A 16,145-nucleotide genomic window follows, 5' to 3' on the forward strand; every position below is an offset into this window, starting at 1 on the left:
CTTTCCCCCCAGATGTTGCCCAAATTGGTTCTTTTGTTTCCATTATATTATATTATATTATATTATATTATATTATATTATATTATATTATACATTGAATTCCCTAAAACGATGCTCATCTTAAGTCTGCATTATACCTCCTGCATCAATTTTGAGCTTTTCCATCATGCCCACTTTCCCTCCCCACTGCACCCAGCCTGTTACTCTGCTTCCCCTCCAGTTCACTCAGAGAAACATTTCTGGGTCTTCCCAAGTCTTATTCACCACGCTGTGACATTGTAGGTGGTGCTGATAAAGATGTCCCCGAATGGCAGCTTTATTTCTTTCCCACAAACGGACCAGGGCTCCTGCCCACCCATTCCTGCATCCACACAGCTGCAAGGACATCCAGGAATCAGCATCCCAGAAGCTGACCGCTTCTTCTTGCACTGCTTCCCAATCAGCATCCCTCTCTTTACACACGAGGTGTCCACTGCAGCGGGCAAGGGCGGCCCTTCCCTGGGCACGCAGCAGCAAGACATCTTAGCTGCATTGATGGGGGGGGAGAGACTCTTTTCCCAGCCAGAAGGGGAAAAGCAGGGGGAAAGTTGGGCAGTGATAATAATAATAATAATAATAATAATAATAATAATAATAATAATAATATTTTTTAGGTGCTGGAATGGAGTTGCGGAGAATTCTGGCTGAAGAAAAGCACTGCTGCTCCTTGCAATCATCCTGTTAGAAGAAGCACTTCAGCTTCCCATTCCTGGCTCCAAGGAAATGGGTGTGAGGAAGCTGCAGGTTCCTCATCCCTGTTCTAAAAAACAGATGTCTCCCCCCCCCCCATGATCCTGGGAACTGCAGCGTGTTAGGCGCTCTGGGAACAGCTCCCATTAGCAGAGATCCGTGGAGTCCTAGGAACTCAGTCATGAGAAGGAACCAGGAAGGTCGGAGGAGCTCAGATGCCAGGTTCTTGATTTGGGGAGGGACCCCGCGCCTTGGAAATGGAAAACCGTTGGGTGTTGAGTGTTCCAGGACTGGGCCTTGCCTTCAAGGGGGACGCCTGGGAGGTGGGGTTTGGTCCTGATGAAGCTCTATCAGATGACCATATATTAGAGGACAGGAAGGGATTCCCCTCAGATCAGATTGGCTCAGGCATATCTGAGAGGAGCCAGCAGATGTAGCGACAGTGAGATTGGGGACTGGGAGCAGCTGGTGGGACCACAGAACACCGGTCTTAAAGGATCTACGGTGGCTCCCAGTACGTTTGCTAGAACAATTCAAAGTGTGGGTCCTGTATACCTGAAGAAGGGTTGCCAGCTGCTCCTTAAAAAACGGAATTTTAAAATTCCATCCTTGACAGCAAACTTAAAAGGATAGGAATCAGGCTGCAAAACCTTGTTTTGAGCAAGTCCAGCCATGAAGCTAGCTGCCTCCCCTCCCTTTTCCCCACTTAAGAAAGAATCAGGCATCAACAACATGGGAACTTTAAAAATAAGCTTTATTTACTTTATAAATCATGCATCAGTTCACATCAATAGTGGCATTAAAAACTGTGCAGGCAAAATAGTGTTATACATTTGCAGGAGACCCCCCCCAAAAAACCCCAGAAATACACAAAAGGTAGATTTTTGATTAATTGGGATTTCAATGAAAGTACAGGCTGCACAACTGTGCCAGACAAGGTGTCCCTGGGCTGACTTTTGCAAACCAGGCTGGGGGGTCTAGCAAAGGGCAAATCTGTTAACACACCTGAGCTTGCTGGGCACATGACCCAAGGGGAAGTGAGAATGAGCCCTAAAGGTATGGTGGGTACACAGTCTATCGTTTCAAGGGAAAGGTCTCTAGCAGGCTTTAGCTTACACGGGGCAGAAGCGTAGTGAGATTTATTTTGCATTATTTCTCTGCACCATCACTGCGTGTGACCCTTTGAAAAGTGTTTCCTTAAACTCTTTAATTTGAGGCAAGGAGGCAAGAGCGAAAGGCTGGGGGTCCAGGGTGGTCCCCTGAGTCCTGCTGAAAGACAGATGTCAGGATCTGTCAATTTAGACTTCTGGGTTCCCTGGCATTTCCCATATGTATCCTCTGTGACAACACGGGGCCACCACCACCACCACTGGCTATTCCTGGTCTCAGCTCGCGTGTGACACTACAGTTCCCAGATGGACACAGAGTACAACTGCGAACATTAAAAACTCAGGAGCCACCAGCAATTTCATGCTCTGCGAGTTTGCCCAGCAGCATGGTGTGGCGATGCAATAATTGGGGAATCTGCAGACAGTGAGAGCCCATTCACATGAGAGCCCATACTGTATCCTGCTTCCTCCACAGGGCCAGGCCTCCAGGGATGAGGCTCCAGATCCGGCACCCGGGATGAAGAACCGAACAACATCCCGGCGGTTCCCGGCTGACGTCCCTCGTGCCTCTTCCCCACTGCCCCTTCTCTATGTGGGCATGGCTCCTTCCCGGCCCTGTTTGGCACAGAAGCAGCAGCCAAGGTTTCCACCCATCAAAAACACTTATTCCGGAGCCGGGGGAGAATTTGGCTGCTGCTTCTGTGCCAGGCCGGTCGGGACGGAACCCAGACACCCGAACGGAGGAGTTCAGGGTGGGGCAGCTGATAACATCAGGTAGGAGGAAATGCCCCTTCCCAGGTCCCCCCCCCCTCCTGCCCCAGACTGGGGCTAGCATGGCTGGGAGCCAGGCACCTGCTGATGACTCTGTTTTCTTTGCACCGAGGGAGCCTTTCCCCAACATATACTTTGTTCTGGTCAAATCCCCGGAGAGATGTGACGACCCTCAGGTACTGGGGCAGAGGGAACAAAGGGGTCCTTCCATAGTTTTTGGCCCACCAGAGGCCCATTCTCATATGATGTCCTGCTTCCTCCACAGGGCCACACCCCCAGGGATGAGGCTCCAGCGCCTGCTCTTTGGACGAAGAATGAGAGACCATCGTGGCGGTCCTTGTGGAACTTCTTTTGAGGGGTCATCAAAAAGGGGCAGTAGTTTTTCATCCGCCCCTGCCCCTTCTCATCAGATGCTTCCTGCTTCCTCCACAGGACCACGCCTCCAGGGATGAGGCTACAGCACCTGCTCCCGGGACGAAGAACAACAGACCATCACTGCGGTTCCCGGCCCCTGATCCTCGCCTGCCTCACCCTCCATCCGTTCCCCGTGCGGGCATGGCTCCTCCTCCAAGCAATCAGAATAACAGAGTTTGTTTCTTCCTTAGGCGAGAGGCCCGCCAGAACGAGGGGGGAAAGGCTCCCACTTCAGGTAAGTGGAGATGCCAACTGAGTGCCCCATATTTTAGGAATGCTTCCTTCCTGTGTCCCCCCTCCCTCATGCGCCAGACTGGTGCTATCATCTGGGATCCAGGCGCTTGCTGATTCCTCCATTTTCTCTGCAGGGAGGGAGTCTTTCCCCAACGTCTACTTCGTGCTGGCAAAATCCCTGGAGGGACGTGGTGAACATCAGGTACTGGGACAGCAGGAAGGGGTCCTTGTGGAACTTCTTTTGGGGGGTCATCAAAAATGGGGCAGTAGTTTTTCATCCGCCCCTGCCCCTTCTCATCAGATGCTTCCTGCTTCCTCCACAGGACCACGCCTCCAGGGATGAGGCTCCAGCGCCTGCTCCCGGGACGAAGAACAACAGACCATCACTCCGGTTCCCGGCCCCTGATCCTCGCCTGCCTCACCCTCCATCCGTTCCCCATGCGGGCATGGCTCCTTCCCGGCCCTACTTGGCGCAGAAGTAGCAGCCAAGGTTTCGCCCCATCAAGAACACCTCCAGAGTCATTCTGGAGCCGGGGGAGACTTGGGCTGCTGCCTCTGTGCCAGGCCGGTCAGGACGGAGCCCAGATGCCCGTACGGAGGAGTTCAGGTTGGGGCAGCTAATAAGATCAGGTAGGAGGAAATGCCCCCTTCCCAGGTCCCCCCCCCCCCCGCCCCAGACTCGGCTAGCGTGGCTGGGAGCCAGGCACCTGCTGATGACTCTGTTTGTTTTTCAGCGACGAGAAGGTTCAGCCTGGGAGCCGCTGTATCACGGGAGGGACTGGAGCCCAGACAAAGGCCTCTCACCCCACAAGTACTGGGACAGAGGGAAGGACAAAGACCCCCGCAGGGAGGCAAAATGTGGAAAGGCTCAGAGTTCAGGTAGGGGGTAATGCCAATTGAGTTCTAGAGTGGGGGGGGAGCAGGCCTGTCTCTCCCCAGCCCTTCGTCCCCCTCCTTTGAAGCCAGGGGTCTGGCCATTTTGTGCCCAGGCGGGAGCAGCTTTCGTTGGCAGCCAGTGGTGACGTGGGCATGGGCGGCAAGGCAGGGGTGCTTGTTCTGCTTCCCTCCTTCCCTGGGTCAGCTGGCCAGACACCCTCGCCAACGCTCAGGGTCTCCCTACGGAAGTTTGGGGGCTGCTCCCCCCGGCCCTCCACCGCAGGAGGGCCCTGCCTCTACTGGCTTGCCTGCCCATGGGCTGCTGCTGGTCTGTTATGTGCCAAACAGGAGAAGGAGAGATGTGGAAGAGTGAGGAAGGGAGGGAGCTGGGAAGGCAGACAGGAGGAGGAGGGAGAGAAAATATTGAGTGGGCTGTGGCCCAGAAGAACATTATTGGGGACGGCCCATGGGACCCCTGTCCTCTAGAGTGGATGCCTATGCCAGATATCTTAAAGAATACAATGTCCTTCTTCCTTCCCACATCTCAGCCATCTTTGACGCAGAAGCACCAGCCAAAGTTTCCTCCCATTAAAACAGCATCTCAACTGATTTCAGAGAGCGAGGAGACTTTGGCTGCTGCGTCTGAGCTAGGCTTGCTGGGATGGAACTGAGACGCCTATACGGAGGCCAAGTGGGGAGAGCTTATAAGATCAGGTAAGATGATGTGCCCATTCCCAGGTGCCCCACCCTCCTGCCCCAGACTGGTGCTAGTGTGACTGGGAGCTAGGCACCTGCTGGTGTCTCAGTTTTCTTTGCAGGGAGGGAGCCTTTTCCCAACATTTACCTTGTCCTGGCCAAATCCCTGGAGAGACGTGAGGACCCTCAGGTACTGGGGCAGAAGGAAGGAAGGGGTCCTTCTGAAACAGGTTTGGGGAGTTGTAGGAACACTGTCCCCTGTGGCTGTTGCCCAAGCCACCCTTATAAAAAGAACTGGTAAGAGGAAGGAAAGATTTACATGGGGCTGGGAGAACACCCTACAAGTTGAACGTGCGTGTTCATGCTGTGGATGTGTTTCTGAAAAAGGTTTACGCTAATAAGACGGGTTTGGGAACTGGAGGCCCTCTTACAGGTATTTCTTGACTACCGCTCCCTTTGTCCTTAACCGCTGTCCTTTTTCTCCTGCTTTTCAAACACCCAGGTGGCCACGCTGCAAGTTCTGCACCTTCCAAACCAAGGCTTACTCCCACAACCATTTTCATTTGTTGGTTTGAAATATTTTTCATTAAAGATTTTGGTCTGTGATAGCCCATTTGAGTTTGGTCTGTGATAGCCCATTCACAAGTTCAGGGATTCTTCCCTCGAAGCAGCCCTTAGCCTAGAGTTCTGCCATGCTTCAAGGATACCTCCTTTCTTCCAGGATCTCCTTTCTCCACCGCTGTGGCTCCTGCAGAAGCACTCTGTGTAAAAAGATCAGATAAGAGGAAGGAAAAATTTGCATGGAGCTGGGAGAACACCTTACAAGTTGAGTGTCAACAGAGAATGGGAGAAGAACCTTCTTGCATGAGAGCAGAAAGGAGATGCTCTCATCCAGAAGTGGGTGGGCCAAGCTTTCTTGGGGGGGCAATGTCAGGGCAGGGGCATTGGGCATCCATTCCCCACGTCTGCCAGGAGGATACCAAGTCCTTCTTCCTCCACAGGGCCACGCTTCAAGAGAATGGTCTCCGTTGCCAGCACCCAAGCTGATGGACACAGAGCGAAACTCCGTCTCCCGTGGCGTTCCAGTTTTGACTTTCTGGATTGTATTGTCCTTCCAAGTTGCTGGAGAAATCCATGCTTCTCAGTGCCTTGCATGTCTTTTGGGATGTCACACATGCTGTCTGAATGTGCCAGTCCCTGACGAGAGGAGAAGGGCATCACGGGCATAGGTTAAAGCTCGATAAAGAAATTGGAGGAACTGATCGCCTTAGATATGCCAATGATTAAATAATATAATGTGATAAAGATTGTTAAAGAGTAAAACTAACAAGCAGTTTCTTTTCCTTCTCTGCCTTCTCTGGCTGCTACTGGGAGCTCTGCTTAAGAAGGCTGGAGCCAGCTGGTTCTCATCAGCACTTTCTTCTTGGAGTCCTTGAAGCTGCAGGTGAAGTCACTCCCCCTTCTCCCCCTTCAGGCTGCTCTTCAGCAGGTGAAGCTGATTTCTGCCCCAAGACACTATCCCCCTCCCGAAGGTGCTCCTCCACCTGCTGCGTGGGTGCTGGCTTTTGGGGAGCACAATGGTGGAAGTGAGGGACCAACCGGGGGGAGGGGAAGCATGGACATGCAAAGCATCTTCCCCTGAGGATTTTCCATGAAGTCCATGAAATTGGCCGTAGACCCCAAATCTATCATCTTCTTTGGCGATCACTCGTAGCTGAGTAAGATTGTCTTCCATGAACACGATCTTAACAGTGAGTTCATAATGGACTTTGGAGGTCAATTCTGGATCCACACGTCCTTCCACAGTGGGGACATAGGTTTCCGGGTGGGTGTTGATCACGGTGAGGGCTTGCCAGGCATGCATTCCTCTTAACTTGTTTCTCCCTTTCGTCCTGAGTTCGAGTGTCTTCAAAGTCCATGACACCGTTTTGTAAAGGCTGTTCTCCAATTGGAGCGTTCGCAGGGCAGCATTTCCCGATTGCTTACACAACATTTCTTTTAGATCTGCCTTGAGAGAGTCTTTAAACTTCTTTCGTTGACCACCAGCGTTACATTTCTAAGTTGCTTGGGAAGATGATAATCAGGCATAGCCCAGGTCTGTAAAGCAGCTTCCCATGTAACTGGAGGGGGTGGTGTGAGGCATCTGGGCATTAGGAAAACAAGCCAAGCCTGGCTCCGTGGCCCTCCTCAATTGAGGTTAATCTGTTTCTGGGCAGTTGGCAGAGCCCCTCTTCGCTGAGCATGGGACTGCCACATTCCCCGGCCTCCATGGGAGACTCACAGTCCCTCTCTGCGTCTCTGTTCCCTTTTGGCCACGATCAAACGACTCTCATACTGATCCTAAGCTGAAGAGCTGCCCAGCCCAGCTGATCTCCCCCCTCCAGAACCCATCGCTCTCAACCGACTCTCAACTGCCTCCCCCCCAACATTCAAACTCCCTTTCAAAGCCTCCTCCAATCATCACTCTCCCCCAGAATTCCACTCTCTCTCTTCCCCCCTCCCTCCCTGCTTGACATTCCCTTGGGAATCTGAATTCAATCACCTTAATTACAGTATTATGCACAGTATTCTTATAGATTTTGGGAGGATCCCACTAAACCCTAGAAATTAATAAATGGTGGGGTTTGGGATTATTTGGGATGTGAAGGGAGAAATACAAGCTGCAGAGGAATTCCTGGGCTAGCCTGTGCAAAAGGACCTGACCCAGGGGTGTGGACAAAGACAGTGGATTTGGAAGGGGGCCAGTATACAGTGGTACCTCAGGTTAAGAACTTCATTCGTTCTGGAGGTCTGTTCTTAACATGAAACTGTTCTTAACCTGAGGTACCACTTTAGCTAATGGGGCTTCCCACTGCTGCTGCGCCACTGCCATGTGATTTCTGTTCTCATCCTGAAGCAAAGTTCTTAACCAGAGGTACTATTTCTGGGTTAGCGGAGTCTGTAACCTGAAGCGTCTGTAACCCGAGGTACCACTGTACCTGGGTGTGAGGTGACAGGAAAACTGAGGCTTTTCTGGAATCCAACTTGGGAAGACTGGCTGCCCTGTTTGGGGGACAAGTCCCTCTTGAAAGGACTCTGCTGTAAGATCTGGTCTCCCTCCATGCAAACTGAAGATGTAAACAGGTGAATAAACTGTATTTCTTAAAGGTAAGATAGTCTCCGCCATGTCACAGTTCTCCAAAGGTGAGAGCCTGGAACCCCATGACTCTTGCCATCGCTGAGTAGAGAGAGGAGAGGCACCATTGGGAACAAAATTTTATAAGCCTGCTCTGACAAGTCATCCTGTTAGAAGCACTTGAGTTCCTGATTCCTGGTTCCTAGAGAATTGGGGGAAGTGTGCAGCAGGTTCTCCCTGTTCTAAAAAGCAGGTTTCTTCCCCCAAACGATTCTGGGAATTGTAGTTTGCAGGGGTTCTGGGAATTGTAGTTCTGTGAGAGGAAAGCTGCAGTGCCGAGGATCATTTGGGGGACGTCATGTGCTTTAAATGCTCATTGGGTGCACTTTTAATCATAGGATCATAGAACTGTAGAGTTGGGAGGGACCCTGAGGGTCATCTAGACCAACCTCCTGCAATGCAAGAATCTCAGCTAAAGCATCCATGGCAGGTGGCCCTCCCACCTCTGCTCAAAAACCTCCAAGGAAGGAGAGTCTGCCGCCTTCTGAGGGATTTCTTCCCACTGTCAAACAGCTCTTGCTGTCAGAAAATTCCTCCTGAAGTTGAGTCGGAATCTCTTTTCTTGTAACTTGAATCCATGGCTTCAGGTCCTGAGGGCCTCTGGAGCAGGAGAAAACAAGCTTCCTCCCTCCTCCCTGTGATGGCCCTTGAGATATTGAGAGGGCTGCATGGTGTGGCTCTTATATCCATGTCCTGAGAGAGAGAGAGCAAAACGTTTCTCCCTCCCCTTTTTCCACCCCAGGCAGAATTGCAAGGGGTCAGTGCATCTGGCTGGTAAGAAGAGGGTCGGAGTTTGGAGCCCAGCCAGGGCTGGCTGTGGGCAGGATCCTGGCACTGTCGGGGGTTGGACTAGATGACCCCTGGGGTCCCTTCCAACTTTGCTATGCTATGATTCCAGCAAGCAGCTAAAGGAACGGGTAGAGAAGCAAGATGCAGAACAAGGGGAGGCACAACCACACACCCCACCAGCACCCTCTGGCCTAACCCATGGGGGCCTCATCCCAGCACACTTTGACCCCCCTGATTTTATTTTTCTTAATTCAGCTGCCTGGCAACTCAGCAGCCTGGCCCCTGTTTGCCAGCTGATGTCACAAAGTGCTGCTTTGCATGCAAGCCTTACAGTGACCTGCAAGAGGGATGCCTGTCAGATGATGGTGAGAGACTTGCTGAGACAAGTGATAATGAGAAGGAACTCTGAAGGTAGGAGGTGCTCCGAGGCCCAGAGGAGATGAGTGGCATATAAATATTAGTGTTATTGGTGCATGGCGACTTGGTTCCCTGGCTTGACTTGTCCACAGCTGTTGAAAGCTTCGCAGGTCTTCTTCAGCTGTGCTCCATTCTCCAAAGGAACACAGACTCTGGGTGAGTGCTTGAAACCCCCCCCCCTGGCATCTTGCAGAATATGGGGGTGACACCCGCCTTTTGTAACAGTTCTGATATTTACTTGATAACCAACACCAGGCACATGCTGAAGAGGCATGTCCAACACAGGTCAAAGGAAGAGAGAGGGGAACAATTTGCTCTTTTTTCTCCAGGAGAGCAGGGAAAAGGACCTCACACAGAGCCCTCTCTGCCAGTTGTCTTTCTAAGGTCCGAGTCCCTGTCTCTCAGCAATGCAGCTCTGCAGACTCAGCTCCTTTTCACGCTGCTGGAGCCCCAAATGGATGGTTTGTGCACAGCCTTCGGTTTTAAGGGAAAGGTGTCTAGCAGGCTTCAGCTCAGGGCAGGAGCGTAGTGAGATTTATTTTATATTATATCTTTGCATCATCACTGCACGTGACCCTTGAGAAAGATGTTCCTGCCCCAAGGGGCTTATAATTTTTAATTTGACATAGGGAGGGAACAGGGAAGGGTTGAGGTCCAGGGGGGATCCTGAGTCCTCCTGCGAGACATAAGCCAGGGTCTGTAACCTCTGGATTCCATCTGAACCCTCTTCCTCTTTTTTTGTAATATGGTAATTGAGGTGATGCTACTAGAATTCCAAAGGGAATGTCAAGCAGGGAGGGAGGGGGGAAGAGAGAGGGGGGAATTCTGGTGGAGACGGAAGGTTGGAGGAGGATTTGAAAGGGAGTTTGAATGTTGGAGGGAGGCAGTTGAGAGTCGGTTGAGAGCGGTGGGTTCTAGAAGGGGGGTTCTTGGTGGGGGACGTGAAGCTGGGCTGGGCTTAGGACCAGTAGGACAGTCGATACCCCCAGGGGCATGTGGCAAAGAGGGGCTCTGCCAGCTTCCCGGGAACAGAATTCCCTTAATTCAGGTGAGCCGCAGAGCCAGGGCTTGGCTTGTACTGCGAATGCCCAGATTCCTCACACCACCCCCTCCAAACACCTGGAAAACAGCTTGAAAGACCCAGGCTATGCCTGATTATCGTCTTCCAAAGCAACTACTCTGTTCCAAACTTATATACAGTGGTGCCTCGCAGGACGAAAAGAATCCGTTCCGCGAGTCTCTTCGTCTAGCGGTTTTTTCGTCTTGCGAAGCAAGCCCATTGACGGCTTAGCGGATTAGTGCTATTAGCGCTTTTAACGGCTTTTACCGGCTTTTACCGGCTTATCGGATAAGCGGATAAGCGGCTTAGCGGCTTAGAAAAAGGGGGGGGGAGGGAAAAAAAACCCGCAGGAACTCGCAAGACATTTTCGTCTTGCGAAGCAAGCCCATAGGAAATTCGTTTTGTGAAGCACCTCCAAAACGGAAAACTCTTTCATCTAGCGAGTTTTCCGTCTTGCGAGGCATTCATCTTGCGGGGCACCACTGTACTTTATCAAGCATTGGCAAATACTGTTATGGATTTGTAGAGGACACCTCTAAACCCTAGAAATAAATAAATGGTAGGACTGTGATGATTTCGAAATTTAAGGAAAAGGCGTCTAGTGGACTTCAACTTGGATGGGGCAGGGACCTAGAGAGATTAATTATGTTTTCTTTCTTTGCACCATTGTTGCATGTGACTCTTGAAAAAGAGGTTCCTGCGCTGAGGGGTTTACAATCTTTAATTTGACACAGGGAGGGAACAGTTTAAGTTTGAGGTCCTGGGTGGAGCCTAAGTCCTGCTGCGAAACATAAGCCAGGGTCTCTTAGTTTATGTCCCCAACATTTCCCATCTGTAACCTCTTCCTCTGTTTTTATTTTCCTTTCTGTCTCCTAGGTCCTAAGAGGCTTCTGTGGCGCCGGGAACAGATGGAGGAAGGGGAGGCGGTCACACTTAAAAATGGCATTTTGGAAGTCGTGGTATGTTTATTCCATGGGGAATCCATTCTCCACATGTGCCAGGAGGTTGTGGTGCCAACCTGAGCAAACATTCTGGTGAAATCCCTGGACAGACGTGACGACGTTCAGGTACTAGGGCAGAGGGAAGGAAGGGCAACCTTCTGAAACATGTTTGGGGAGTTGTGGGAACACTCTCCCCATCTGTGGCTTCCAGCAAGTGCTTTTCAGAAGCATTGCTCCCTCCAACCGGGTTGCCTTGCACAACCCTCTGGAACATGTAATTGTCTCATCCTCTTTGAAAGCCACCTCATCCAAGATGGTCTTGTGGGGCATCTGATTCTCCTGGGCTTCCTTTTTCCTGCAAGATCGGCGGTGTGATCTTGTTCACTCATCTAAAGAATGGAAAAGGGAGCAGAAAGCAGGCGGGTGTCCGGGAAAAGGGACTTTGGCATTGCCACCCAGCCCTGAACCCCATGTGTTTTGACCCTGTGAGATTCTCGTTTGAGGTCTGAGCTTCAGAATATAACGCCCATGTCAGTGGCAGGCTTCCTGTTGAGAACATCCACCACACCGGACATTCAAAGGCCTCTTCTACCACTTTCATGGACTTGGCTTCCACCAAGGAATCCTGGGAACTGTCCTTTGTCAAGGACCTACCATTCCCGACAGCTCCCATTCCCAGCACCCGGAACACACTACAGGATTTCCAGGATTCTCCATGATGGTGAAAGTGGAAAGAGAAGCCTTTGAATATTTGGTGCTGCTGAGACAGCTGAATGTGCGTCTGAGCTGTCGTTCTGTCTGTAGTTTTGGGCCAGTCACTGCCCTTTCCCATACTGTATCCTGCTTACTCCACAGGGGCCGGCCTCCAGGGATGAGGCTCCAGCTCCAGCTCCCAGGATGAAGGACCAGAGGACATCCCTGTGATTCCTGGCTGCCATCCCTCGTGCCTCTGCCCCACTGACCCTTTTCTGTGTGGGCATGGCTCAGTCTCGGCCATCTTTGACGCCGAAGTAGCAGCCAAAGTTTCCTCCCATTAAAACAGCTTCTCGGGTTATTTCTGAGAGGGAGGGGACTTTGGCTGCTGCTTCTGTGCTAGGCCGGTCGGACGCCCATACGGAGGAGAAGTGGGGAGCCCTGATAAGATCAGGTAGGAGGAAATGCCCCTTCCCAGTCCCCCCCCCCTCCTGCCCCAGACTGGGGCTAGCGTGGCTGGGAGCTGGGCACCTGCTGATGTCTCTGTTTTCTTTGCAGGGAGGAAGCAGGGAGGAAGCTGCTTCTGTGCTAGGCCGGTCGGACGCCCATACGGAGGAGAAGTGGGGAGCCCTGATAAGATCAGGTAGGAGGAAATGCCCCTTCCCAGTTCCCCCCCTCCTACCCCAGACTGGGGCTAGCGTGGCTGGGAGCTGGGCACCTGCTGATGTCTCTGTTTTCTTTGCAGGGAGGAAGCCTTTCCCCAACATATACTTTGTTCTGGTCAAATCCCTGGAGAGAGGTGACGACCCTCAGGTACTGGGGCAGAGGGAACAAAGGGGTCCTTCCATAGTTTTTGGCCCATCAGAGGCCCATTCTCATGTGATGCCCTGCTTCCTCCACAGGACCACACCTCCAGGGATGAGGCTCCAGCGCCTGCTTCCGGGATGAAGAATGAGAGACCATCGTGGCGGTTCCCGGCCCCTGACCCTCGCCTGCCTCCCCCTCCGTCTGTTCTCCGTGCGGGCATGGCTCCTTCCCGGCCCTACTTGGCGCAGAAAGAGGAGTCAAGGTTTCCCCCCATCAAGAACACCTCAAGAGTTATCCTGGAGCCAGGGGAGACTTTGGCTGCTGCTTCTGTGCCAAGTCGGCTGGGACGGAGCCCAGACGCCCGTATGGCGGAGGACAGGTTGGGGCAGCTGATAAGATCAGGTAGGAGGAAATTCCCCTTCCCAGGTCCCCCCCTCCTGCCCCAGACTGGTCTAGCGTGGCTGGGAGCCAGGCGCCTGCTCATGTCTCTGTTTCCTTTGCAGGGAGGGAAAGACTCAGCCTGGGAGCCGCTGCATCCCCGGGGGACTGGAGCCCAGACAAAGTCTTCTTGTCTCAGAGGTAATGGGACAGGGGGAAGGAGGGGGGCTTAGGAAATACACAAGAAGGGCCAGCAGGATCAGGCCAAGGGCCCCTCTGGTCCAGCCTCTTCTTCTCCCAGGGGCCACCCAGATGTGTGTGGGAAAGCCGCAAGCAGGATTTGAGCGGAAGAGCCCTCTGCCCACCTGGGACTTCCTGCAACGGCTTTTCTGAAGCATTGTTGTCTCCATCAGGACTAGCAGCCTTTGACTGCCCTCTCCTCCGTTAAGTCGTCTAACCCTCATTTAAAACCCTGCAGTCAGAGATGCTCATCTGCTTCATCTTCTGGTCACCTGACTGTGAGCTCTGCAGTGGGATCTGCTTTTAGTCCCTGGGGAGCTGAATGGGCATCTGAGGGGACGCTCTGTCTCTGGCGTTCGGCCTGTGATAGCCCATTCACATCTTTAGGGATTCTTCCCTCGAAGCAGCCCTTAGCATCGAGTTCTCTCCTGCTTCAAAGATTCCTTATTTCTTGCAGGAACTCCTGTCTGCACTGCTGTGGCTGCTGCCAAAGCCTCCCTTTTGAAATCAACAGGTAAGAGGAAAGAAAGATTTGCATGGGGTGGGGAGAACACACTACAAGTGTACATGTCAAGCTGCAATTAATCCAGAATGCGGCAGCCAGACTGGGGACTGGGAGCAGCCGCCAGGACCATATAACACCGGTCTTGAAAGACCTACACTGGCTCCCAGTACGTTTCCGAGCACAATTCAAAGTGTTGGTGCTGACCTTTAAAGCCCTAAACGGCCTCAGTCCAGTATACCTGAAGGAGTGTCTTCACTTCCATTGTTCAGCCCAGACGCTGAGGTCCAGCTCCGAGGGCCTTCTGGCAGTTCCCTCCCTGCGAGAAGTGAGGTTACAGGGAACCAGGCAGAGGGCCTTCTTGGTATTGGCGCCCACCCTGTGGAACTCCCTCCCTTCAGATGTGAAGGAAATAAGCAGCTATCCTATCTTTAAAAGACATCTGAAGGCAGCCCTGTTTAGGGAAGTTTTTAATATTTAATGCTGTACTGTTTTTAACACTTGATTTGGAGCCGCCCAGAGTGGCTGGGGAAACTCAGCCAGATGGGCGGGGTATAAATATTAAATTATTATTATTATTATTATTATTATTATTATTATTATTATTATTATTATTATTAGAGGCATTTCTTTTAAAAAGGCTTACACTAGTAAGATGGGTTTGGGAACTGGGGGCCTTCCTACATGGGTTGCTTGACTACAACTCCCATTGTCCTTGACCAATGTCCTTTCCCCCCTGCTTTTCAGCCAAACACCCAGGTGGCCACACTGCAGGTGGAAGTTCTGCGCCTTCTGAGGTCCATCTTTAGCCTGCAGGGGAGATGTGAAGGGCCTTGCCTGGATGAGGACCATGGTGCAGCTCTTTCGTCTCAGAACCTCTTTCGTCAGTTTGTTTGTTTTACATCATTTTTATTAAAGATATTCTTGATTTCCAAAGTATGTGTATTTCTCTTTTTTCAAGTTGTGTTTTCTACAGTTCAGTTGCATTTGTTGTGAAACATTCGTGTTGTGTATAGTATAAGACAGGGAAGGCAAGTGGGGAGAGAGGGGGTGAGGTGGGAAAACATATATTGTTTTACTTAGTGTATGTGTGGGTTTTTGTGTCAGCATCAACTGGGTAGCTTCTCTTTTTATTCGTTTATTATATTTCCTTGGTAGTGGGGGGGTAGGGCATGGTTGGTTGTCTTTTAGTTGACTGCAGTGAGATTTCTTTGCCGGAGGGGGGTGGGGGGGGGAGAGAATTGTTGGGTCAAGATAGCCATATTGGTTCATATGCTGTCGATAGATTTCTTGTTGTTTTCTTGCCCCAGAACCTCTCGTGAAATTCTGGCATCAGAATTTTAGAAATGCTTAGGTGGGGCATGGCCAAAAAAGGTTGGGAACCACTGCTAGAGAGCTTTCTGTTTAAGCTCAGAGACTCTGTAGCTGTAGCTGTTTTCCTCAGTGGATGCTAAACACAGATCAGAACCAACTCTCTACACCTCTCTCTCTTCAACCATCTCCCCATTTATCTGCTCACTCCCTCAGAAACGGCTCCTTTTATTCTCCTTCCCAAAATGCTGGCTCCACCCTCCTCTGGTCAGCTGCCTTGGTAGCCAATCAGAGAGTGGTTCCAGCCCTCGGAAGCACTGCACCCCCAGACTCCAGTCTGGCTCAGCTGTCCATCACACCTGGCCAGTGAATCAGTCAACCATTCTGGGCTATTAAACAGCAAGCTGCCTAACAAAGGTTGGATAAGTGACAATATAACCTCATTTAAATAAATAAAACAAGTTTAAAGCACATACTTATGGAAGAGTTACACATATATGTAACACTGCTGCTTTTATGTCTTCAAAGGCTATGTGGTCCTAGTTCATAAACCGGCGGTGTTTTTAAATGTCAGCTCAGAGGGTCAGAGGCATCTTGTGTGTATGTGTTGACACCTACCAGGCTCTATTGCACATTCTGGTATCAGTGACATCTTGCCTCACCCTTGCGGAAACGGGGTTCTTTGGTCATATATCAAAGCTGTCATTATATAGCCTGTGCTAGCAGGCCTCTCCCAGAGACTCTTGAACCATATCTGTTAAATGCATTAAGAGTCTAAACAAATTCTCAAGCTTTTGGATAAGCACACAGTAAGTAGGTGAGGCAAATAGACTTATGTCACTCCAGCCACGATTCACATTTCATAAACAGCACCAGAAAATCATTTGGACATTTCTGTTTGAAGTAATTCCTGGACCATGTGCCTTGTCTGCAGCCCTCTCTTGGATTGCTGGAGAGGAATTAAGCAAGCATGGCAGTCCTGGCCTGTGGTGCTTCTAAGTTA

At 51.2% G+C, this 16,145-nt stretch overlaps 2 protein-coding genes across 2 annotated transcripts; both read left to right on the top strand.

Moving 5' to 3' along the window:
- The first annotated feature begins 1,455 nt into the window (after positions 1-1,455).
- Positions 1,456-14,767, top strand: LOC309327206 (uncharacterized protein). The gene is made up of 6 exons (XM_081836373.1): positions 1,456-2,612; positions 12,650-12,717; positions 12,807-13,113; positions 13,215-13,290; positions 13,787-13,843; positions 14,579-14,767. Exons 1-6 carry the CDS (start codon positions 2,429-2,431, stop codon positions 14,625-14,627), a joined length of 741 nt encoding a protein of 246 aa, XP_081692499.1. The 5' UTR covers positions 1,456-2,428; the 3' UTR covers positions 14,628-14,767.
- On the top strand, positions 3,041-3,945 carry LOC309327218 (uncharacterized protein). The gene is made up of 3 exons (XM_081836393.1): positions 3,041-3,258; positions 3,392-3,459; positions 3,581-3,945. The coding sequence occupies exons 1-3, from the start codon at positions 3,165-3,167 to the stop codon at positions 3,737-3,739; spliced, it is 321 nt and encodes a 106-aa protein (XP_081692519.1). The 5' UTR covers positions 3,041-3,164; the 3' UTR covers positions 3,740-3,945.
- Positions 14,768-16,145: the final 1,378 nt, after the last annotated feature.

Source organism: Podarcis erhardii, assembly GCF_964252035.2.
Source record: "Podarcis erhardii genome assembly, chromosome: 13".
Lineage (NCBI taxonomy): Eukaryota > Metazoa > Chordata > Lepidosauria > Squamata > Lacertidae > Podarcis > Podarcis erhardii.